This window comes from Daldinia vernicosa (assembly GCF_022497035.1).
Source record: "Daldinia vernicosa strain CBS 139.73 unplaced genomic scaffold F5Y00scaffold_72, whole genome shotgun sequence".
Classification (NCBI taxonomy): domain Eukaryota; kingdom Fungi; phylum Ascomycota; class Sordariomycetes; order Xylariales; family Hypoxylaceae; genus Daldinia; species Daldinia vernicosa.
In genome coordinates, this window is record NW_025953988.1 from 98,320 (window position 1) to 122,761 (window position 24,442).

The window sequence follows — 24,442 nt, forward strand, 5'->3', positions numbered from 1 at the left end:
ATAGAACAAGGCGAGGTTCTGGGTTAGTACATACGATCTACATACAGGACCCTCACCACTTGGTGCCCGATCTTATGCGGACTGGCGGATTATACCTTGGGCGGTATTTCGCTGCGTCAATCGCGTGATGTCTATACTGCATAAGACCAATCAGGGAAATGTAATCTTTTTGTACCGCTCTAGAGTCGTAGGTCGCCCTGCCATAGTGTACATTTTCTTAGGCTTAATATATTGTACTTGGTATAATTCGTTAGTTGACCGCGTTATGCTAAGTTAGGTACCAACCTAAGGTATGGACGTGCTTCGGTCTGAGATGTCTACGTTGTCGGCGCGGCTAGATACGTTAGTGTCGTCGCACGCTCTCTCTGGAGTTCACGTTAAAGAGATATTATAAGGAGTCCGAGAGCAGACCGAGAACGTTGCACGAGACGGGGCGAGCAAATGTGGGCAAACGGCCGTCGGGATCGTAGTGGATCCCCGTCGAGCCTAAGATTCGAGATAGGTGCGGTGTCACGAGCGCCCGAGGGTAGTGTCGTTAATAAGCACGCTTGTGTAGGCACACAGAAAATGGGTGAGATGCGGCTCAAAGTTCTAGCATAAGCACGTACGAATTTAAGTACGAATTTACTGTGATCACCAAGATGGCTAATAGTACTCTTGACCTAAGCTAGGCCATGATCGAATTTATAGCATAGGCTAGAGCTTTACGCTAGGTTAGAGGTAAAAGAGGTAAAACCAACTGATGTAATAGATATAGATAGTGCTAGAAACGAGATGGAAGCTCAGCTTTCAATGCTGATAGTTCCTACACCTGCTGCAGTGTTGATGTGATCAAGATAATACACAATAGCCTGTACGTACATGAATTTTGTCGGATCCGACAAGCTTCATATAGCGATCCTCTCTAGCGAATAATGGCCGACCTGCTGGCTCCTAAGGTGACCAGTTTCTCTCTGAGATCTCTCTATGATCTCACCGCCTGACACAATTTTTTGACTTGAAATTCGATCCTTTGTTTTCAGGCCCAGAGGCAGCGCCTGGGTGGTAGAGTCTTTTATGTGCAAAAGAATGGGCTTCATCTTATCCACCGCATCCCCCGTCTCGGGTTTCTTCGTCGCTTCGCAATACTTCACCGCCTCGCCAACAATGCCACGGAGGTAGACTACATCTTCTAGTCCTTCCAAGGCTGCGCTAACTTCAAGCTTAAGCGAGGCGATGAAATCTCCCGTCTCATCACCTGCAAGTACTGCATCGTTTAAAAGCCAGCCGCCAGGACCTATCGAGTCTACGCAGCGTCCAAGCAGATCTGCGAGGAGCTTAACAATGCCGTCAGGTGGTGCGTCAAGGGTCGAATCTCTTTCATAATCGGTCGTATCTAGGTAACGAGACGTCCATGCGCCCCTAACCAACTCGACCCGAAGGAGGTAGATGAGAGACAAAATCTCTTCCGGCTTGAATGTGACTCGCAAAGATTTGATCATAGAAATGCCTGGGCAATTACCAAGCTTTGCAAAGGCTACGCTTAATCCGTTGCCACGAATGCCCGCATCTTCATTAAGATATGTCACTGTCTTCTGAATCTCATCCTCGAGATCGTCTAGTTCCATGCCAATATTTTGACAGTCGGCCTCGGCCTCACCTTCTCCGTTCACTTCTGCTTTGTCGGTTGAGCCATTGGTGAGTAATTTCGGGGGCGGTTTCTTCGGATCTTGCACTAGCTCGAGACTCCTCATGATTGTTCGCACAGCAAGCAGCAATTCCACCGCCCCAAGGTTAGTGGCCGATATATAAGCGACGAGGAGCTCTAAAGAAGGGTCGACATCAGCGAGCCGAAGGACAATTTGCTCAGCCAGGAATGAATCCGCTTTTTCATCGTCTCTAAGCTGCCTGCGGAGCGCTGACTTCACATTAGATAAGGTCAGATGACCAGCGTCTACAAGATAATTGACGATGTCGCTCTGTGGCAACTGACAAATAAGCCGAGGGATTGTCGGGTCATCCGGAAAGGCGTCGTTCCACTGAAAAGCTCGACTAATAGCATATAAAATCCATCTCCTATCTACGGGAGGGTACCCTGCCCTCGTTTTCGGCCATACCCAAGAGGTCGTATTAGTTTTGGACGAAGCTGGCTCCTCCTCGTTCATGACACTCGGTGCACGGGCTTCGCTCTGGATTTGGATACTGAACTTTTGAGCTAATAGCCTTTCAAGACCACGGATATCATTTGCGTTAAGAAGAGCATCGGCTTTAGCTTCGTCTACCTTCCACGATTCCCAATATTCACCTCTGATAGAACCCGGCAAATAATTGGAGAATATAGACGTCTCTGTCTCTCCGTAGGAATCACGAACTGAAGGCCGTTTAGCGAGTTGTACGCCGCGTCCGATCGAATCAATTAAAAGACCCTCGGCACGGCGTTTTCTAGTTCGCAGGATTGGGGCTTCTAGTTGGATGGCGACCAAATTAGTATCGACAATAGCAACTGCGAGTTCTAAACGGGAGAAGTAAGCACCGAGAAAACAGGTTGCTACGCCTGCATCGGTGTCGAGATCGATAGGGACGGAATTTTGGAGAGACCGATAGACCGGATTATAGATGCTAAGATGAGTGGGCGTAGTGCAAAGTAGTGAGGTTTTACTAAGGCGCAGGAAAGATGTTGTCCCCGTGAGTTCCATTGTAGATGTGACTTTCGGAAGGCTAGTCGTTAGGTCATACACGTTAAACGTAGAACCGCGCAACTCAAGTAGGCTTCCGGATCGAAGATCGAGGCGGTACGAGGCTGCATTGGCTTCTTCTTTTACGAATGACGGTATCGGTATAGCATGGAGCTGGACAATACCCTGGCGCTGGGCACCGGCCGAGCTTTGGGACGATGGTAAAACAGCTACGATATGAAGATGACGACTTTGCTGTTGGCTTGAGCCGTGACTCGAGATGAGAACCAAGACTTCGGCATCCGCGCTTACGTTTTGCTTGATTTCAGGGAAGACGCTCAAGGCGCCATAATCTCCCTTAAATACGCCGTGAATAAGATCTGATAGCGGCACAGGAAAGCAAGAGTCAATTCTGAAATCCGCTTTCGAAGCTCCCGGAAGCTCCTGATACAACGATGCGGGTGACGAATCCCATTTCTTCTGTAATGTCTCGGCGTCAAGATAAGTCACTTTCCCGTCTGTGCGCACAACGAGAAGCCCATCGTCTGAGGTTTGATGGCCAGCTAGCCCTTGCGCAGCCGGCGCGATAATAGGAGCAACACATATAACTGGTTGGCCTGGATCAAGCGATGTTGATCTAGTAGTGGAGTGTGTATTGTCAGATACATCCACGTGGTCCTTGAATTGGATGATCTTGTGTTGGTGTGACTCTTTAGTGGCTGCGAACGTATATCTTGAAGTCTCTTGTGTTTCTTCTACTTTGCGCCGAATGGAAGCTATAGGACACGAGAAGAGGGACTGGGGAGGGACCGGATATGAAGTGACAAGTCTGGCAGACGAAACCTATAGAGTGTCAATATTTTGAGCGCATAATGTTTTTATGGGATTCTCACATTATAAATATTGATAGCTTCTCCATCAATGCCCACCGCAAGCTCGTGGCGCTTCCTCTTCTTTGAACCGGGTGCGCATCCATAAACTTCACTAACAACGTAGCGGCCTGTTGTTGGATCGAAGGGCCGAGGTAACGTAGCTAGCACGTATGGCTTCTGGATTTGAAAGTGAGAAGCCATATTTACCTCTTATACTTGCGCGACTAGAATTCAGAGGTGGGAAGCTATCGCCGACCACAGCAATAGATTGTGTTGTGAGCTGCTCATATGTACTTGGAGGAGCAAAGGACTAAGAAAAAAAAAAGTTGTAAAGTCGGACTTGGATATGAAAAAGCACCGACCCGACAATTAAGCGGCACCACTTAAAGTAAATGTATTCAGGTACCTATTGTATGTACAGCAGAGGTACTTTGTGGGGTAGCATTAGTGGATCAAAAATTCAATTGAGCAATTCAATGATGCAGTCGCGTTGAACGCGATTACTTAGACGCGATTACTAGAGTTATTCTAATTCATGTAAATTTAATAATGAGAAAGGTCACTCACTACGCACTCTATCTTATCACTCAATCACCACCTACTCGCCGACAGACAACAATATCCTACACTATACATAACTTATAACCTACGTTTCTATTTATAATATCCAAAGAATGATTAGGCACGCTGCTGTTTATTGAGTCTTTCCTTCGTGTCTACGGACGTGAGAGCTCTATCGATAGTAGCTCGTTGTGCTCTATCGCAGCTATCATTATTGCCGTCACAATGGTCGCCATGGTTGAAAATGGCGACGTTGTCGACCCTGGAAATAAGAAAATACATCCTTTTTTCAAAGCACCAAAGAATTATTCCAAAGATAATCCGTTCAACAATGTAACCCCTGTTACGCCAGACCCTTCCTGTAGTCCTAAATCGGCTGATGACAACACCGACTCAACTCCTCTGTCGGACAAGGGCAAGCGCAAGAGGAAACATCAGCAAACTGACAATGTCAGAGATATTCCTTTAGGTACGAGAGACCTAGTAGGGATGTGGTGTTGAGAAAGCATAATACTTACTAATAGCACAGGTTCCTCATCCAAGCCACCAAAGGTGCTGAAACTGAATCTCGCAACTGGAACTATCGGCTCTCCTCCAAGATCCCAACCGGCTATAAATAAAAAGAATGCGAAGCGCACTCGAAAACCTAAGACTTTTTTAGCTTCGATACGTTACGGCCAGGGTGACGATACTTCCCGAGCCAGAATAGCACAAAAGATCAACGAGATTTTAGCAAATTCCCAAGGGTTAGATGCTCTTCCCAATACACCCCCCTCGAGCCGAGATACAAATGAGCAGCCTAGCAGCGGCCTAGACATACAAGAAGAAGGCACCCAGCGAAAGGGTATTACCAAGTGTATACCAGGAGAGAAGGCATTTCAACCCGCTCCATCCAAGACCGATATAACACCTGACAAACCCACCCATCCGTTCTTTCAAGGAAAACCGAAACCTAGCACTGCTACAGAAGAAAGGGAAAAAACTAAGCCTACGACAACATCAGCAGTCAAAAGACAGGTATTTTTCAGCTCGACTCCCAGCTCATCAAAACATATTCGACCAGTACCACCCAAGTTCAATTTCCCGGCTCCCGGTACGAGCCACGGCAACAATGTCAAGGTACCAGGCGCACAGCATCCGGCTTGGCCGTCGAAAGAGACGGCACACGTACGGGGCGATATACCCCGACCTTACGGGACTTGTGAAGATGTGTCCTCTGAATACCTTCTGAAGAAACGAAAGGCGAAAGGGCAGCAAGTTCGAATTAGCGAATCAGAATCTATTTTAAATGAGGTTGTGTCGAACTTAAATTTGAAGCAGTTGGCTGGAGAATTAAAGGCTCACGACAATGACGAGTTTCATCCTCCTCCTGCAGTCTTACGAATTCCTAGAAGGCATTTCGAAAGTGGAAAGAATCTCCAGGCGCGGATTTTTGGCGAATTGAAAACTCTCCATCGATATGGCGATGATCCGAAGACACACCCGGCAATCGCGCACGCCTACAATTCTATCGAGAAAGGTTTGTCCGCTTTTGATAGGTCGACTTGTGAGACGAGCTCTTGGGCACAGAAGTATGCACCCTCATCAGCGGAACGAGTGCTCCAGAGCGGCCGGGAAGCCGAGTTACTACGCGATTGGTTAGAAAACCTAAAAGTGTTGGCCGTGGACACTGGTACGATAGATTCTGGAACAAAGCTCAAGCCAACCGCCCCAACGAAAGGTAAAGGCAAAAGAAAGAAAAAATCAGATGATTTCATTGTTTCCAGCGACGAGGAAGCAGATGAACTTAGCGAGATATCAGACGCGGTAGGAGACTACTCGGCAATCAGCAGCCATGGTAATGCGAAGAAGACAATTATGCGGTCTGGTTCTCATCGAGACTCTCGAGATGGTGGTCGCTTTATTAATGCTGTAGTTCTCAGCGGCCCGCACGGTTGCGGCAAAACTGCTACCGTGTATGCCATTGCTAAGGAGCTTGACTTCGAAGTATTCGAGATTAACGCAGGGGCTAGAAGGAACGGCAAAGACGTCCTAGAGAAGGTTGGAGATATGACACGGAACCATCTCGTCCAGCGTCACCACAAAAGCGATTCGCAACGAGAAGGAGTAGTCCCCGAAGACGAGGTAGATCGGGACCTAAAATCTAGCAAACGAAGCACGATGACAGCTTTCTTCAAACCAAACCCAGATCCAGCGCAAAGGCCAGTCAAGTCAGCAAATTTGTCTGGCGTAAAGGAGGTAAAGAAGCCTTCTAAACCGCAAAAGCAGTCTCTAATCCTGCTGGAAGAAGTCGACGTCCTCTATGAAGAGGATAAACAATTTTGGACCACAGTTATCTCTATGATTTTACAATCTAAGCGTCCTTTTGTCATGACCTGCAACGACGAGTCCTTGGTTCCCCTGCAGAGTTTGAACCTGCATGGCATATTCCGCTTCTCTAGTCCGGCCAAGGACCTAGCTGTCGACTTACTACTTTTGATTGCCGCGAATGAAGGTCATGCCCTCCGACGACACGCAGTGGAAACGCTCTACGACTCACGCGGCCATGATCTCCGCGCTTCTATCACTGAGCTCAATTACTGGTGTCAGATTGGAGTTGGAGATGCGCAAGGAGGCTTCAACTGGTTTTATCCTAGATGGCCTAAGGGCAGCGATGTTGACGAGGGAGGAGATACCATCCGGGTTATCAGTCAGGATACTTACCAAACTGGTATGGGTTGGTTAAATAGAGATGCTGCCGTTAGTAATTCGTTTCTTCGTTCGGCACAGGAGGAGTTGCACCAGCAAGCTTTCTGCAACTGGTCTTTCGATGCGTATGAATCGTGCCCATACGACGATTTTGTTTCTTGGGCGACAATAGCCACCGAGCGAGGGTCGTCCGCTAAAGAACGGCTTGAACTTTTCAAGTCAATAGAATCATTTGCCGGCTTCATGAGCGATGCAGATGTAGGCTCGTCAGATTTCTCGGATATACCTAACCAGGTTTCTATGGACGCCTCGACCCCCCATATTCCGACAAAGACAAGAGAAGATTTCATTGTGGGTCGGCAGTTACTTGAGGCATTCCCTTTGGTCCGATACGACACGACGGGTCTAGACGTGTCCACAGCCTTGAAGGATCTTAGTAAAAACAAGCTAAGGGATGTTCAGACGCTTGACGGGACCAGAGACGTATGTAGACCATTAGGCGAAGCCCAGATCACCACCAAACTAGAAGCCTATCTCAGCGACCCGCCGCGTACGGAGCCGGCCGTTGTGCGCTTGGATTATAGCCTCGCCTTCGACCCTATCGCCGCTTCGGGGAAGAATATAGCTGGGGGTTATCTTGAGCCCTCAGTATTTGACGGAACCATGAAGACGATCAGCCTTGATATTGCGCCATACGTACGCGGCATTGTGGCATACGATCAGAGGCTCCAACAAGAAAGGGTTTCTCGCAGCAGTCTCCTCAGCGAAGGTGGACAGCCAGGAAGGAAGCGCATGCGCACAACGAGGAGCGCGTACTCAGCAATAGAGGGCGGCGCCCGAGCTAGTACAAGGCGAGAACGATACTTCACAGCAGATATCAACCCACATCTCGTGATGCGGACAGGCGGTAGAGGATGGGATGCAATCGCATATTTCGCTACTCGCAGGCAAGATACCGCGGGCCGTAACGTACAGGATTCCGGAGAACCTGAGAATGATGACAACTCCGACTGAACTCAAGTTCTGTCTGGAGAATTGTGGCTTCATTTATATATGTACATAGTTCGTGACCATAAACGTTTTACACAACGTAATGCATTAAAGGGGCGTTTGAGCGCTGGGTGAAGTTGCGTTCCAAAGGAGGTTGGCTTGCTACAAACCACGGATACGGCTATCATAGTTCATTCACATAGATCTAAGATCACATATATAGGTATACGACGAAAGAAGCCGCAACGGCTTTTATTTATCTGATCCTCAAAGTACCTTTAGGTGTACTGGAATCTATTGTGTCAATCAATATATGCCTATCCCTCTATTTTTCAGCAGGCCCATGGTCTATCAAGTGTTGCCGCCGCCGAACATCATGATCTCAGTATAAATGTAAATAGGTACGTAGCGTAATATATCGCATGTCCTAGATAAAAGATATTACCACCTAGGTACCCAGTATCCAGAACCCCCGTAAGATTTGATCGTCTAAGTTGACTTGCGTTGCTCTTGATACTGCCGATGTATCTTGGCGTTAAGTATTAATGAAAATGGCCCAGGGCTCACCAAGTAGATTCGAGTTATACAAGGTAACTTGCGGGATCTTTGCTCCTTCAAACCTCAATACGTCGAAGGGGAATAGTAATAGGTACGTAACGTAGCATAAAGCCGTCCTGGTTATGACAAAATTTCAAGGGGTATCTTGGTTGGCAGCACCTTTTCGGCTCCTACTTTTAGCAACGAAAGCAACACACACGAGCACGCCTGCACTCGCAAGCCCGATGCCCATGTAATATGCCCCTCGGTATCCTTTTAGGATATCTCCTGGGGTTGTCCCACCATTGTTGACTTGCGTCTCGACCGTACCTGCGAAGCCTAGCCCTAACGAAATGCTGTAGTTGACTACGGTATTAACTAAGCTCGCAGCAATGCCTTGGTGCTTTCGTGGTACCGCATCGGAGAGTATAAGGGTCCCGGCGGGGAAGCTCATGTCCACTATACCAAGAATTAGTTACTTCTGGTAAGGAAGTTGGGGCCCAAATTATTTGTGAGAAATATCAAGTCCTTGATTAGCATAGGAGTGGAAGTACTGGTTCCCAAGATAAATAAAAAGGGGTAAAAAAGAACTGCCAATATTACTTACTCCCCCAAGGCATGACAATGCCAGAGACAAAAAACTGGGCCCAGTAAACCTGCTCAACAGGGCAGGTCGCGAGGATGATGATACCCGTCGTAAAGAAAACAAGAGCCATAGTCATGACCATAGGCGGTTTAAGGCGATGTAGAGTATAACCCGTGAAGAGGGCAGCGAAAATTCCGGAAATAACGGTTGGAATGAACATGGCCGTGGCCAACAGGGGCGGTACTCTTCGAAGAACGAGCAGGAATTCCCAGGAGTAGAAGAACCAGATGCCAAAGCAAGACCACCCACATGTTATAGCAGCTAAGACGAAGGATACTTCGTAGGAGAAGGCATTAAAGGGGATAAGAGGGTATTCAGCGAATTTTAGTTCAAATACGAAGAAGGCGGCAAGAAGTAGCAATCCAACGATGAGCAAAACATAAACGTAAGGCTTATCCCAGCCTACAACTGGGCCCTGATTCCACGCAAAATTGACGAGGACCAGACCACCCACGCCGAGGGCTGTCCCTACAAGATCGAGCTCTCGTAGTATATTCCTCAAGCCTTTGGGCTGGGCGTGATGCCTGTTCGAAGCTTCCGGGATTACGTAGTAGCCTATGACGACAGTTGCAGCGAGAACAATGCCAAAAACCCAGAATGCCCAAGGCCACCAGGCAAGAGCGAGGATAGCAGCGAATAGGGAGCCGATGACAGAGCCAGTCGGTGCCATTGCGCCGAAAATGGCGAATACCATCTCCTTACGTCGTCCGGGTGCGTACGTAACACCAAGGATAGCCAATCCGTTCGGAAGGATGATAGCGGGACCGATTCCCTGTAGAACACGACCGAATATAAAAAGGACGTGATTCGAATAGACGGAAAGCCCACAAACTATGGACCAGACGGAATACCAACCCATACCGATAAGGAACAGGGTCTTGTGACCGAAGACATCGCCCAGCCTTCCCGAGAAAAGGATAAATGTGCCTATGGTTAAGCTATAGCCGGCCATAAACCAACTTAGTTCTCCAGGATTCGTGATACCGAAATGTTCACCGATGGTGTGGATGATGCTTATGGTTTGACCAAGGCCACCCTCTTTACATACAATTCATTAGCTAGAGCAAAAATTAAGTCGTGGATTTCACCGTAGTGGAAGCGAGGGACGTACGCGTAAAGAGTTGCGCAAGGCAAATGACAAAAATGAATAGGATTTCCCGAGGCAAGGAAAGCGTTTCGGCGATAGACTTGTTCGTATCAGTCCTCGCCAAATCTCGACTTTTAGTACCCTTCTCTTCTTCTACCTGCTCATCCATCCTCCTGCCACCGCTATCCTTTTCATCGCTGCTCGTCCAGGAGTCGTCTTGGGTTGGGGACAGGGTTCCGGCTCGGCTAGTCAGAAACGGACCATCCGGGTCGGAAGTTATACCAGACTGTGACGGCACGGCGCCATCATGCGGCAGCCTTACTGGTTCGTTGATAATATTATTCTCTTGGCTCGTAACAGGCGCCGCTGTGGCACTAGAAGCACTAGAGCTAACACCACCGTGTCCGCTAACCGCCATCCTCGTTAGGTGGATCTAGTAGCGTCTTAAGGTTGGCGTGCTTAAGATATTGACGAGTTCCGAGGTAATCCTCAGGACCGAGCTGCCGTAAAATATAGTACATAAAATTGGACGTACGAGAGAAATCTCCCGGGCGTATGAAAAGAGGAGGAGGAAGAAGAAAAAAAGAGAAAAAAAAGAAAAAAGAAAAAAGATCACTATGCGGCCATGCTTACATTTGAGCTAGGCAGGAGAGGAACTATTTTTCGGCGCCAAAAAATTTGACAGGGCCATCTCTCGTCAGAAGCCAGGAAATATTAGACAACATGATGTTAGATGCCCACATCGTGGATACTTCATAAGCGATTGGTAAGTTCTTCGTACAGGGGAGGCAAGAAGTTTGTTTACCTGCCTCTTTTTCATCCTTTTTTTCATGTTTCTTTTTTCCATGTTTCTTACAAGGATCACCGTGAGAACAAAGAAGGATCTTACACGCATTAGGTATTGTCGATTCCATGCATGTATCATGGAAACCGATAGATAAGGTTACGAGTTGATGGACTTATTATGTACATAGTACTAGCGCTTACTCTTACATACATTATGTAGGTACAATTGATAAAGGCCTGCTTACGTATATCATGAATGCCGCAAGCATAATACCGGCCCGGACCGGATCTTACAGCTCGACCCTAAATCTAAAGCGGTTTAGTCGTACCTAACTAACTACCCATTCATACCTCTTTTCTTTATGAACTCTTCTTTATTACCGATGTATGTCGTTCACGTGTATGTTAAAGTCTTGAAATAGCTATCAAGGATATTACACAAGATGTTTAACCTTCGATACCTCTATAAGAGATATACATAAGGTACTTATAAATAGACATACTATGTAAGTACGTAAGTACCTAACGTCATAATTTAGAACTATGGTATTCAATAGTAGGTACTCTCTTCAGATGTGATCGGAGTTCAATTACTTGGCATACGCAGGGATAGATGCAAGGACCCTTAATTGCAATGATTTTAAGAGTGACAAGGGTGGGTAAGATTTCTCAACAAACTCCCGGCCCTATGAATAGGTTATAGGATTCTCCCCCGGCGAGCAATCTTACCAAATACCAAATATATATTTACGGATCAAAGAACGTCCATTTAATAAAAGGCCGGGCCCCCACCCCCACGTAATCCGTACTAAAGGGATTACAAGCCGCTTTCAGACGTTTGTTTGACATGTTAAAAGCGACATGGTTAATTCAACGGATGAAGAATACTGAGTCGGCGCAAAAGCAATTCCATACCTAATTTTCGTCCCAAGAAGTAAAGTCCTAAATGATTCTCGGGATGCCACATTACATTCGCTATCGAGAATGTCGCCTATGCCGAAGAGACGATAGGTTACCGAATTCAAGTATAACATATCTCGGGATACCGTTTACGCTATCCCGTGGAAAATGCGAGCTACCGAGTGAACGGGATCGTACATGGACACCGTGGAATGCCTCACCGACAAACATGGATTTTTTACCAGAGCATGTGCCATTAACATGGGATTGATAAGGTATACGGGACGGAAACGCTCCAACCACGATCGATAGACAAGTCGGATTGAAACCCGATCTTGATCTCATGCAGGCCTCTTCGACGCAACCTACCGGTGTGACGGATGCGTTTACCACGAAACACGTGTCGGTGTATCGCTCCCCTTTACTAGATCAAGCCTCGGCATGCCTGTGACACCATCTTCTGGGTAATTCTCTTGGTTACTGTTTACATTTCCGACCAGCCTTTAGTGCCCGGATAGACCGACTGGGAAGATGGGACGAAGCGCATAACTGCCTTGTAATGAGCCTGGGCGTATTGGAGCTCCTCTCTTAGATTCCGGTACTTCTCAAGAGACCATGTTAGAAATATCTGGCAGGTTATCAAACAGCTCTGCGAGACTGATAATTGGGTCCTATTTACGCCATTCTTCCAGCAGACAACCAGAACATAACCTCCTATCTACCTGGGTAGGCGAAAAAATCAATCATTACCTTTGGGCACTATTACATCTATTGTTATATGCACCTAAATTTGGCTCCCTAGTCATGGCGAGTATGCTGGCGGCTACTTGCCGTGATATCACCAGTTACTGATGAGGCCCGTATTACAGGCCTGACGACCTCCCGTACGAGCCGTAACAAGCAGAACGCCTCTTCGGGCGAGGACAGGCTTTTGCATATCTCCGGGTTTGGCAAAGAAGAAAAAGGGTTGCTGCGAGGCGCACGAGATGATGGACGGGCTATATTAAAGGTTAGGACGTCCCGCCTTCAGGTCTAGGAGTGTTCAGCCAGAGTGACAGTCAGAAAAGGTAATCTCTATATCTTCCTCTCAATCATATTTCGGAAGAGTTGAGTCCTATTTGTCTATATATATCCCCCTCTATCATCTTTCTGTATCTTGAGCACGGTGAAATATCCTTGAAAATGACTACGCCAGACGATCCTCAGGCCAAGGTTTATTCTCACATAAACGGTAGAGAAAACGATATCCTAGCTAGACTAGCTGTGGCCGAATTATGCAAGGGCTGGCCCATATATCGCGATGCATCGGAATGGAAGAATTTCCGCTCCCTTTTCTCTGATGACGCGTTCGTTTGGACGAGTTAGTAGCTACCCTTTGATTTTAAGACTGGGAACATAGCAAGGTTAACTAGTCTCGTCCAGCATGGAGTAAGCGTCAGCCCATTGACAGCTTTATTCAAAAGTCGAAAGAGGGAAAGTCAAACGGCGACTTCATCATGCATCGCGAATGCGGTACTCTCGTAGAGCTCAACTTGTCGACGCTCCGAGCAGTTGGCAAGATGAAGGCAACTATAACCCAACGATTTAAGATGGGAGAGAGCGGCGGCGTAGGACTCGAACCGGTCATATTCGACGTGGACTGCGACTGTCGGTTTCACTTCTTCTGTTTCCGTGACTCGGATGCCAATGCTTGGAAAGTTAAGTACGTCAAGCTAATATACGAGAAAGACAAGATTGTTCCTGTCGACGGCAAGGCTTCTCCAAGCTTCCCCAAGGACGCACTCGACAGGTACCCAGAAGGGTATAAGTATCTTGGTGCAGCTCAAAGCATACTCGGACACGATATCGACGCTTCTCTCCCAACTATTCAAGGTCCGGAATCTGGGTCTTTAGATATAGCACGGTTGGAATTATACGAGAAGATGGAGCAATGGCTCGATGGCGCAGATGACATTGACCTTTCAACGAGTCACGGCCGCAGAGAGATCAATGGGAAGGATACACATAACGGGCAAAAATGATGAAGAGGAAGATTGAAGACCGTATGATTCACAACCTAAGCTACCCAATATGGAGTGTGGCTGGACGTGGCACGGATACAGCTTGATGGTACTTGAATATTTCTAGAATTAGCCAGGGATCAAGATTGTTAGAAACATGATAGCTAAGAATGTCGATAGACGAATTGGATTAAGCATTACACGCATGATAGATTTATTACGGCTAACCTAGGTAAACTATCCTTCGTCCGCAATACGACAAGACTTTTATAATTGACTTGTTTTCCTGGAGTTATATGAAAATGTAACCACCTTATTAGAGAACTATTCTTAGCCCGGACAAGCAATACAAGTTATAAATTTCGACAATCTCTCTTTCGACACATCGCGTCGTATACGCGTCCAATGCGCACCCGGTCAGTAATAGCGTCGGCTGAGATGTTACTATAGAGGTCGATGTATATAGATTACGCCAAGCTCGTCGTATACTAGTTTAAGGCTTGGTCTTAGCTATACGATGTTTGAATGACATGAAATTCGCTGCGAGGTACCAATAGGGATTTATGACACGGCTGTAGTAGCTCATATGCCCTTGTTAAACAGGGTGCCATGAGCCTCAGTAGGTAGAAGGACGGAACAGTTTCTACGTACGAGAGTGGCAGGTTCTTATACTTAGCTGCAACGTTGTACTCTATTCAAGTGTAATGCTTCCAGTATAGTTGGCAATGTCTCAAGTTGCATTCAAAAAAATGAAACTTCTGTAAGTGAACAAAATTCATCGTCGTATTACATTACCCTACCGAGAAGCTGGACAATTGGGGCTATGTAAGTTTTATGTAGCTCCAACCCTCTTGGCATCACTTTCATTGAGCGCCTCCGCCAATTGTGCATGGCCTTGCCGATAACCGAAGGATTCTTGAGCTGAGCATGAATTGGCGAACTGCGGATTATATAGGCTGTTTTATGACAACTCGTAGAAGACAACCAATCAGAGCACCAGTCTATAGTGATATATTCTATTTGTAGATCCATTGACGATTCCTTGTAAGGATGTTAACGGCTGAGATCTTCAAAGCCTCCCGGCGTGTCATCAGGTTCAGCCGGTAGTCGATCATGATATATAAGTTCTAGAAGTCTTCGCTCGAAAGTTGTAATTCTTCTTCATCAGCACAGCAGACAACTTTCGTTTTACTACCCACAATCGCTTCATCAATATCTAATCAACATCAACCCCAATCGAATCGAATCAAATCAAATCAAACAAAATGCTCCGGAACAACAGCACCTCGTTTTGGTTTGGCCTTTGCCTCCTGTCCACCTTGGCCAGTACCGCTGCTGCAGGTGGTGCCGTGCTGAGGCGAGATGACTTGCCGACACCCGTGGCGGCGTCCGAATCAACCGGAACTACTTGCGAGAACCCTAACCAGACGACGGGATACCCAGACTACAACTCTTTCTGCCAATGCCCCCCTTACAGCCCCGACTCCCCGGAATTCGGAAACCCGTATCTCGGTCTAGTTAAGTGCGACACCAAGTGCATTCCCGCCGTCGCCTCTCAGACCTTGATTCGACCGGAGAACGACAGTCTGGACTCTTGCATGAAGGCTTGCACCGGATCTTTCGAGAAGGCTAAGCGTGGCGAGCTGAGCGAGAGGCAGGACGGTGACTACTGGTTCTGCCACGGTGTGAACTTCGTTCAGGGCGAACTTTGCGAGTTTATTGGCTCGCTCGGCTCTACTGAGTTTGTTGAGGGCGGGTCGGACTGCCTGTACATCAACGGCCTCGACTCTTGATCACATACTTACGGCACAAACGCTTGCGACCCTTATATTTCCAACTTAATAACCGGAAGCATATACGCCGAGTAGGCAGTCCCATGTTGCTCCGCGGCCTGGTAAACGAAGCGACTATATTTCAAGATTGGGTATATTGTAGTTTTGTCTGGGCATCATGCTATTTACATATCGGTGTGGGAGGTTAGAATAGACTTGGCTACTTACCATAGCCGAGAACGACATTAATTTACACTCCTTACTTATAGTCTCCAACTAAGTGACGAGCCTCACCACTCTTTTTATCACGTACTTAGTTTCATTCTTGGGCAGTAAGTTCCTTTTCTAAGGGATTAGGTAGTATAAATCAATCTTTGAACTTTCATCCCCTAATATGTCGTATTTTGTACTATCTAGGAACATCAAGAGAGCACTTCTGTAATGTAAGTACCTACCTTCGAACAATACATGTACACGGATTTAAAGCAATAAATTTACCGGGTTAATTGCTTGACAACGGAAGTAATTTGTCCTTTTACTTGTGTTTGATATGTAACAGATAATAGAAGGATAATTTTGCTATGCCCCTTATAGCTGGTACAGTACGGACGTACGTATAATACTTACATACGGCTAGCTAAACTGCTTAAATTCTTTACAATATTCTTTTACAATGGTTTAAAAACTCCCACTAAAACGATGGAATAGTATCATCTGCGCAATCTCATGCGTGGTCTCTAGCGAGTATGGCGTCTTAAAAACAGATAATGTAGCAGAATTCTATCAGTTCCTGTGTTCTTGCGGGGGTAATAAAGGGGATTTTGAAGAATATGCCACCCTCTACAGTACCTATTGACCTCATCATCTACAAGAATCTTGGCTTGTGATGAATTCGTGCTTAATAAGAGAGGTATGCGTACCCGTCAGGATTCTACTTAGAATCCTGACGAGTACATCTTTTTTGGCTTCTATGGGTATACATACCTACATAGAAGTTAGCCGTAGCGGGTAAGTCATAAACATAACTGACGTCAACGCTATCAGCGTCAGGGCATGGGCGTGATCGCAAAACTATATCTACTATGTAAGGGGAGCATAGCGCCCTCGCAAAAGGGTTACTAGTTCAATGCCACTATCCTGACGTTCACTCTATGTATGACATCCACCACGGGTATAAACTATGGCAAATAGCCAGACACTCCCGAGAAAAGGAAGACAAGGAGTTACAATCGTTACACTAGGTAGGTAAGTATTAACTATAAGACGCACCTCGCGATTATTATTATAATAAATCAAACGAATACCTGGGACCTACGGGACCAACAACGTTGGAGTCTATGCGAGGAAGGATTCACCACAGCTACTTTTGAAAGGTGAGACAAGGTCGGCGGACTTTGATAATTCGATGGCAGTCCTATTTTTACTTCCAAACTAAAAGGTATGGCCCGTAGTAAATTCACAATGCGTCACGAGGTGGAACCAAACTGTATGGAAACAACTTCGTTGGTCCGCAAGGAACTCTAACCTAACTAATGAGCCTACGGCTCGTATACACACTGAACACATCCTTTTTTCTAGATGTCTCATCTAGTCCCGACACAATGGGTAAGCTACGGCCTATCTCCTCATAATATAGGACTTACGAACTATTCCATTATCTAACTAAATTACCTACTGAATGTAAGACACTCGCCCTATTCCGGAACTACTGAATCGGAAGCTACATTGATTACCTTCGCTTCCAGTGAAATATACCACTCTCGCTTTATGCCAGGATATCTTTAAAATGCATCGGAACTGTAGGTGTGGTAGGACAATAGCCTCATAATATCTCGATAACTACCTGTTAACTTCAGGTCTAGAATATTTCTTAGACGACAAGGTTCTGAACTAGACTCATGACAATTATCACATATAATAGAATAAATAAGATGATAAATAACGTAGCCGGGGGCCTTTCATTCCGAAAAAGTGAAACGAAGACTTTAGGGTGAGAGAAGAATGGCACTTAGGTACTCCCGGATCCTAGCAAGAGGCTTGCTTAACTTTACCCTCATGACTAGTGAATGATTTTGTACGTTTGGGTTTCTTTGGGCCTATCCGTTCCACCGTGCGATAAACTCGACCACATGTTTCCTATGTAGCCGCGGTTGGTGGCTTTGGTGCTCTTGGCGCGTATTCGAAACTAACCCAGATAGCATACCGGGGTATAGTCGGCGGAAGACTTATCTTGGGGCTAGAAGAGCATTGTAAAAAGCGGGATTGAAATATTAAACAAGGCGTGTATTCAAAATCAAGTTGTTAATATCCTCTTAGTACAATAAGTCCAAAGAATTCAAACGCCAAGCCGAAGCGAGACATAATTAATCAAAGAGACGTTTCCGACTATTAGCAACTGGGATTGTATTGCCCGAAATCGTACGTTTAATAATATGTTAGGAATCATAAGTATTCATATTTAGCTTCTGCTGAGTAGTCATTGGATGCCTGTTTGGCTTGATTCTTATTGTTGTATGTAATTGTAGAAATGGTGGGGGCGGTACGATGTGATCGATGTGATCGATGTCTTGGCAGGCAACATTTTTGATCATGTCTCACATACCCTGTACGACGGTCCGTTCTCTACTTAGTCTTTTATTTTATTTTATTTTTTTTGTTATATACATAGAAGCACGTTTGCTATGTAAGTTGGAGCGTACGGGGTTCGAGATCGGTTTAAATTACGCTTCCTGTACTAATAAATACCGAACAAATCTCGTCATTACATAGGTGGCTTAGGAGGTACACAGGTAGGTAGTTAAAAGATTTCCGACTCATGTTAATGCGGGAACCCGATATTAAGGCGCTGGACTACATGTCAGCGCTCAGTACCAGTCGCAGCACCCCGATTATCGGTGATGACGACAAAGCAGGCTGTGAAGCCTCGCGGGCTGCCGAACGTTCCGCATCTATGTTACCCAATCTAGAATGTCGCGCATGCCGCATGAGTCAGTTCAAAATAAAGTTGAACGGGCTGAGAATCGTCGAACCGCAAAGAAGATATTAAACTGGCTCTACATACATACAGCGAGACTGGTTCTCCGGTATTTTTACTTTTTAGATCGCTGCAACCCGCCGACCCGGAAATTCGGGGAACACACGGCATTTCTCATGGTTTCCCATGGTTTCTCTTAGTTTAGGCCCTGATGGAATATTCGTCTAGTGATCGGAAGAGACGGATAAGATAGCGTATGTCTTGCCTTGCCTTGCCTTACTTTGCCTTGCCTTGCTATTTTTACCGGCTCCTGAAATCTCCGACTTCCAACAATAATAATGTCATGACGGATGAGTCCGGCTCATCTTCATATGTAATGCGGTGTGACTTGGCCTCTCGGACCAGGACCGGAAATGCCCATGTCGTTTCCGACTCGACTCGTATGCATTGTATTGTACATGTCAGCATGAACTGCATGAATTGAATTCCCCATGAAGAATTACAAGAATTACACTAAACTAGCCAAGTACCAAAAGCTGTCGGCTACGGTACTGTACGGCACTGCATATCTTTTTACAGGGATCTTACAAAATAATCGCTATTTACTGGTTCACGGCTTGCTTGCTTGTGACGTGGGGGAATCTGTAGTGTATTTAAATGCTCACATGATTGATTGGTATAAAAATTGAAATATATTGGCCCCTCCACGAATTCCTGATTTGGGATGAACTTAAGTGATGAACCTGAGTGAGACAAGGATGTAATCGGACTGTCGCATTTTGTTTTACGCATGTTGTTTTAGGTATTTATCTTCATCTTAAACAGCAATAAATTATCTTTAAAAACTGTCATGAGAGTGTTGTCATTTATATCAGCGACTTGTCGGTTATGACTTGTGGGTGTGCACATGATGAAGACACGATAGAACTAGAATACTACGCTGTGAAAAGATGAGTTCCCTTAGTTAAGCATTTGGAATTTGGAATCTGCATACCTACACTACCAGACAGCAGACTACCTACCATGTAGTAGATCATATATACGTACCTAGGCAAATGCCGACTGCGCCGCCAGGACTAGTCTTTAACGATTTCAAGGCTTACCCTACTTGTATTAGTCTAAACAGCATTAGCAGGGGTTTACCCTTGGAAGTAATACATCATAGGAAACTCATCTGTAGTTAGCGCCCATCATTGGCGTCTTATTAGTGACATACCGTCATCTGCTGGCTAACCTGGCTAACTTGGTCAACCTGGTCAACCAACCTTTCCTCAACATCGCATCAAACTGTCAAAAGGGTATATTCTAACAGCCATCCCGCCCACTTCTCACCGACAGGAAAGAAATCCAGCGAATAATGTCGATATCATATCCCCAATAATTGCTCAACACCCAGCCGACCACATCATACTACCTACCTACATACATACTACCTCTCCTTGACCGCATCGAGTTCGCCCTAATTCACCCGCATTTGTATTTTGTATTATATTGTATTGTAGTTATTGTATAGTACAAGTCTTACTTCCGCTGCAAACGTTTCTTTCTCACCGTTGCGTTCCAGTCAGATACTACTTTCTTATTACCTACCTACCAGCCTACATACCTCTTACACGCATTAGGCGGGGACACAACGTGCGTATGGTTCGCAGCACATCCTGGACTTTCCAACCCAAGGTGTTTCCTTCTAAGCGGCTATTTACTTTTTCGTCTCTACTCTATTCAGCAGCCCGGCCAGCCATCTAGCCCTGTCTATCTACCTTATTTATTGCCTGTCACTTATTGCCTATCACTTACAGTTGGGTCTCCCGCCCCCAATGTTAATCATGACTTGGTTATGATTCACCTTGTTGTAGGTTCTACCCTCCTTCCCCTTCTCTAATACAACATCATCGTACTGCTCTTTTCAGCCTACTTTATCCTCCCTTTATTTTAGATTTTTTTTTTCTTAGCCTTGTGGCCTACTTTTCCTGGCCACGCTTAACCTACGATGCCTCTCAACATCTAATTTCTATCATCACACGCGCTCCTGCTTAGCACAAGTTGTCGCCGCATGATTCGGAGCTATCCCGTTCGTCCGCGTCGTGCAATCCCCGCTGGCCTGGTATGCGCCTTGCTAAGCATATCTTGAGCACGCATCCGACTTAAACAAGTAGACGACGGGAGAAGCGTTCGCTCCCCCTTGTGCATTCTTGGCGGCCAAATATTTTTTAGTTCTCTATTCCTAACAGCATCATCATGGCAGACGTAAGCGGCCCAGATCGCCCGGAACAATACGCATACCCCGTAGCTGGGAACGTCTACTATAGGCCGAGGTCTTCAGAACGGAGACACCGCCCAACTCCGAGCCTACCCACCCCGCACATCCGACCACGCCAGCGTCGACCTCAGTCTATCCATATCGTATCCTATCCCGCCGGCTATACACCTCCCGACTTAAGACCGCCCCCTTTTATCAAGTCCAAGTCGTCTAAATTTAGGAAGGATAAGAGTAATAGAGCGGAAGCCAAGAAAGAAGACCCATCATCGGGATATAAAAGCCCACCACGGCGGGTAATCGAGAGGGTGTTAGGACCTTTAAAGCTCCACTTCTCTCACTACGCGGCTGTGGACAATCCTACTTCTCCTACTTCTCTTACTGCGCCTACTGCGCCTAGCGCCTCCGGCAATTCGAGACCAGCCCCGAGACCGTGCACACCTAATAATCTTCGTGTACGACCGCAATCCATGTTTGTGTTTCCTTCTTCCACCACGGCACCTTCAATGTTAGGAACTTCTGTCATGACGGCCCCCACTCAGTGGCCAACGCTGGCGGCACCCTCGCACGCTTCGCATCGAAATAGTATAATATCGGTGCGTTCAGCTAAAAGCATAATGAGCTCGGTAACCGAAGTCCCAAAACCGGTGGCGAGCGGAAGCGGAATTTCGTGTTCTATAATCCTAGCCGAGCCAAATGTTTTTCTTACCGGGTTCGAACACGACGGCCAGCCTCGGAATGATGCAGCCAACTCCACGGCACTATTGAGGGGTAAACTGCAGCTGAACGTATCCAAGAACGTGAAGATAAAGTCGATAACCCTTAAGCTTCACGGCAGAGCCAGGACGGAATGGCCAGAGGGTATCCCGCCGATGAAGGTTGATCAGTTCGAGGAAGAATCGCTTAGGACTCAAGTGCTAGCATTCTTCCATGCCGCGCATGAGACGGGGGAGACCGAGTTTGGGAACCAGTGTACGTATTCGATTCGGGGGAACGCCGAGTGCGCTGCCGGTCGCCGGGGTGCATCTCCTTCCCAGTCGACAATCTCTTTAGCCTTGAAGAATAGGCCTATTGGTCACCTAACAGCCCGTGATTACAAGCGATTATCGCTTCAGTCTGTGCAGTCTCGTAGCTTCGGTAAGGGCGACACGCCCAATCCAAATATCGTGCAGCAGAAGACATACAAAGTATTCTATCCTGGCACCTACGAGTACTCTTTCGAATTGCCCATCGACCACCATCAGCTCGAGACTACGAAACTCCAATTTGGGTCGGTTAAATGGGAATTAGAGGCCATCGTAGAGCGAGCCGGTGCCTTCAAACCCAATCTCCATGGCGCCAAGGAAGTTTGCATCGTGCGCGTTCCGGATCAGCTATCTCTCGAAATGATAGAACCCATCTCCATCAGCAGGCAGTGGGAAGATCAGCTACACTACGACATAATGATATCGGGGAAATCATTTCCTATCGGTACCAAAATCCCTATTGCCTTCAAACTGACGCCGTTGGCCAAGGTGCAGGTTCACAAGCTGAAAGTGTTTGTGACCGAATCCGTCGAGTACTGGACAAATGATCGACGGGTCACTCGGAAGGATCCGGGACGGAAGATATTACTGCTGGAGAAGTCGGCGGGGAAGCCTCTGGACAAGCAGTTCGAGGCGTCAGATGTGAGGGTCCTGAGCGGCGGCGAGTTGACCCCGGATCAGAGACACGAGGCGCGCATCGCGGCCCAACGGCGGCGGAGTATGGAAGCGTCGAGGGCGCATATGGCACCCGAGCCGTTGCCCGATCCCACGGACAACTTGCTGGGCGATCTAGATTTAGGGTTGGAGGCTTATTGGGGATCGACGGAGATCGAGATGAACGTCCAGATTCCAACCTGCTCGCAGATGGCCAAAGACAAGAGCTTACGGTTGCATCCCGACTGCAGTTGGAAGAATGTTAACGTATACCACTGGATTAAGGTATGATTGTCTCCCAACATCTCCCCTACTAAACGTGTCGTATAATGGCAAGTGTGTAATTAACCCTTTACAGATTGTCATGCGCATCTCTCGCCTCGATCCCGATGATCCAGCAGGCAAGCGGCGTCGGCATTTCGAGATTAGCATCGACTCGCCTTTTACCGTCCTTAACTGCCGTGCCACACAAGCCAACACCGCTCTGCCCGAGTATTCGGGCGCCGACCAGCCCATGTATCGCCAGCAGGCGAGCTGTGGTTGTCCCGACGCCGAGATACTCGCCACGAGCCCTAGTCCTGCGTCTAGCACAGGTACAATACCCTCCGTCGAAGCCGGTGTTAGCGTTGCCGGTGTCGATTCTCCCGGAATTGTACCGCCCCCAGCCGCCCATGTGCAGCAGCATCCAGCAGCCAGCTCGCAGCCCGTGCAGAGACAGTCTCATATGCCTTGGGCGCCGCGGCCTATGCATCTCCTAAGGTGTCCGAGCTTTAATCCTCCGGCTTTCGACGAAGACGAGCCGCCGCCACCCATGCCTACGCCGCCGCCGCAATACGACGTCGTCGTCGGAACACCCAGCGTAGACGGTCTAGCCGACTATTTTACGAGGTTGGCGAGTTACGACGACGGCGACGGCGATTCAGATAGTGCGGACGAAGCAGTCGTCACGCCTAGCAGACTCACAGAGCGGAGCGGACGGGTTAACGTACCTCATCCGAGAACGCCGGGTGGGAGGATGGTCCCGAGCAGGAGCCTGGAAATTCAACGGCCGGCAATACCTATGACGCTGAACATGGCTGGGGGTTTGTTAGAGCGTAGAGGTTAATGGGGCCCCGCCGATCGTCCTTGCTAGGATAACACGCAAGGCCGTACGCCGCTCAGTGTTTATAAACGAGCTTACGGTTTTCGAATTTGACCTACGATTACTATCATCGGTATTGGAGTACTGGATTGATACCCTAACAAGGCAAATTGGGAAAAGTTTCATTTGAATTCTCGCTAGAGGCTTTCCGGGATATTCATTCTCAACGGGGAGGATATAGATATGTTGATAGAATGCATTACCAGCGGAAGAATGAGGTTGTATGACGCACATAATTATTGGTGGCACGAGATGGCGTTCGGGTTGCATTGTCGGCAGAGGCATCACTATTCCTAGACTCCTGCTTATCTCACATGGATTGGGCTTGGTGGGTTGCATGACGGTATATATCGGTATGAGGTGGTGGTAGTGGTAGTATTAAAAAATACCTAGCTGCCTGTCCTGATTTCGGATTCGATTTAAGTTTGTTACACTGTGCTGTCATCGTAAGAAATTTTTGGTCTTGCCGGCGTAGCTTATCACTAGGAGGCAATACTTTGCACGGGCATACCTATATTCAACTAATGATAGAGAACTATCGGGCTCAACTTACGTCCAGGATACCAATATGCCTAGCCGAATCACACCTGGAAACGGATAGAAGTATACGGAACCAAGCCAAAGTTCCTTCTCGTACAACTAGGGGGGTTGGATCGTAGACTTTGCTAAGTTACACACGATCAGACGGTGAGATGCCACACGTTCGTCTAGCATTCTCAACTGCCGAGCCAGGGTACGCCCAACTCTGTAGAAGATAGAGTACTAAGAGAGCCATTCATCCCCATAGTGTTTAACGCCGCCGCTGCCGACCCGAGCTCCAAGCTTTACTGCAATGACTACAATAATGAGGGGATCAACTTCAAATAGCAAGCAGCCGTTAAAATTAGTGAATCAATTA

General features: G+C 47.1%; 6 protein-coding genes across 6 annotated transcripts; 4 read left to right on the forward strand and 2 right to left on the reverse strand.

Annotated features, from left to right (window-relative positions):
• Positions 1–266: 266 nt before the first annotated feature.
• F5Y00DRAFT_273982 (uncharacterized protein) lies at positions 267–3,727 on the reverse strand (the record flags this gene model as incomplete). The annotated part of the gene is made up of 2 exons (XM_048013277.1): positions 267–3,497; positions 3,548–3,727. 2 exons carry the CDS (start codon positions 3,725–3,727, stop codon positions 888–890), a joined length of 2,790 nt encoding a protein of 929 aa, XP_047860487.1. The 3' UTR covers positions 267–887.
• A 335-nt stretch (positions 3,728–4,062) lies between these two features.
• F5Y00DRAFT_248453 (P-loop containing nucleoside triphosphate hydrolase protein) lies at positions 4,063–8,029 on the forward strand. The gene is made up of 2 exons (XM_048009445.1): positions 4,063–4,556; positions 4,617–8,029. Exons 1-2 carry the CDS (start codon positions 4,313–4,315, stop codon positions 7,787–7,789), a joined length of 3,417 nt encoding a protein of 1,138 aa, XP_047860488.1. The 5' UTR covers positions 4,063–4,312; the 3' UTR covers positions 7,790–8,029.
• F5Y00DRAFT_248458 (major facilitator superfamily-domain-containing protein) lies at positions 7,992–11,139 on the reverse strand. The gene is made up of 3 exons (XM_048009446.1): positions 10,060–11,139; positions 8,910–9,986; positions 7,992–8,761 (listed from the first exon to the last, which is right to left on the reverse strand). Exons 1-3 carry the CDS (start codon positions 10,451–10,453, stop codon positions 8,457–8,459), a joined length of 1,776 nt encoding a protein of 591 aa, XP_047860489.1. The 5' UTR covers positions 10,454–11,139; the 3' UTR covers positions 7,992–8,456.
• Positions 11,140–12,456: 1,317 nt separating this feature from the next.
• F5Y00DRAFT_197796 (uncharacterized protein) lies at positions 12,457–13,927 on the forward strand. The gene is made up of 3 exons (XM_048005293.1): positions 12,457–12,532; positions 12,591–13,081; positions 13,144–13,927. The coding sequence occupies exons 2-3, from the start codon at positions 12,904–12,906 to the stop codon at positions 13,740–13,742; spliced, it is 777 nt and encodes a 258-aa protein (XP_047860490.1). The 5' UTR covers positions 12,457–12,532; positions 12,591–12,903; the 3' UTR covers positions 13,743–13,927.
• A 997-nt stretch (positions 13,928–14,924) lies between these two features.
• F5Y00DRAFT_273986 (uncharacterized protein) lies at positions 14,925–15,668 on the forward strand. The gene has a single exon (XM_048013278.1). The coding sequence runs from the start codon at positions 14,987–14,989 to the stop codon at positions 15,512–15,514; it is 528 nt and encodes a 175-aa protein (XP_047860491.1). The 5' UTR covers positions 14,925–14,986; the 3' UTR covers positions 15,515–15,668.
• Positions 15,669–20,031: 4,363 nt separating this feature from the next.
• F5Y00DRAFT_248469 (uncharacterized protein) lies at positions 20,032–23,950 on the forward strand. Its single transcript, XM_048009447.1, has 2 exons — positions 20,032–22,688; positions 22,762–23,950. Exons 1-2 carry the CDS (start codon positions 20,706–20,708, stop codon positions 23,506–23,508), a joined length of 2,730 nt encoding a protein of 909 aa, XP_047860492.1. The 5' UTR covers positions 20,032–20,705; the 3' UTR covers positions 23,509–23,950.
• Positions 23,951–24,442: the final 492 nt, after the last annotated feature.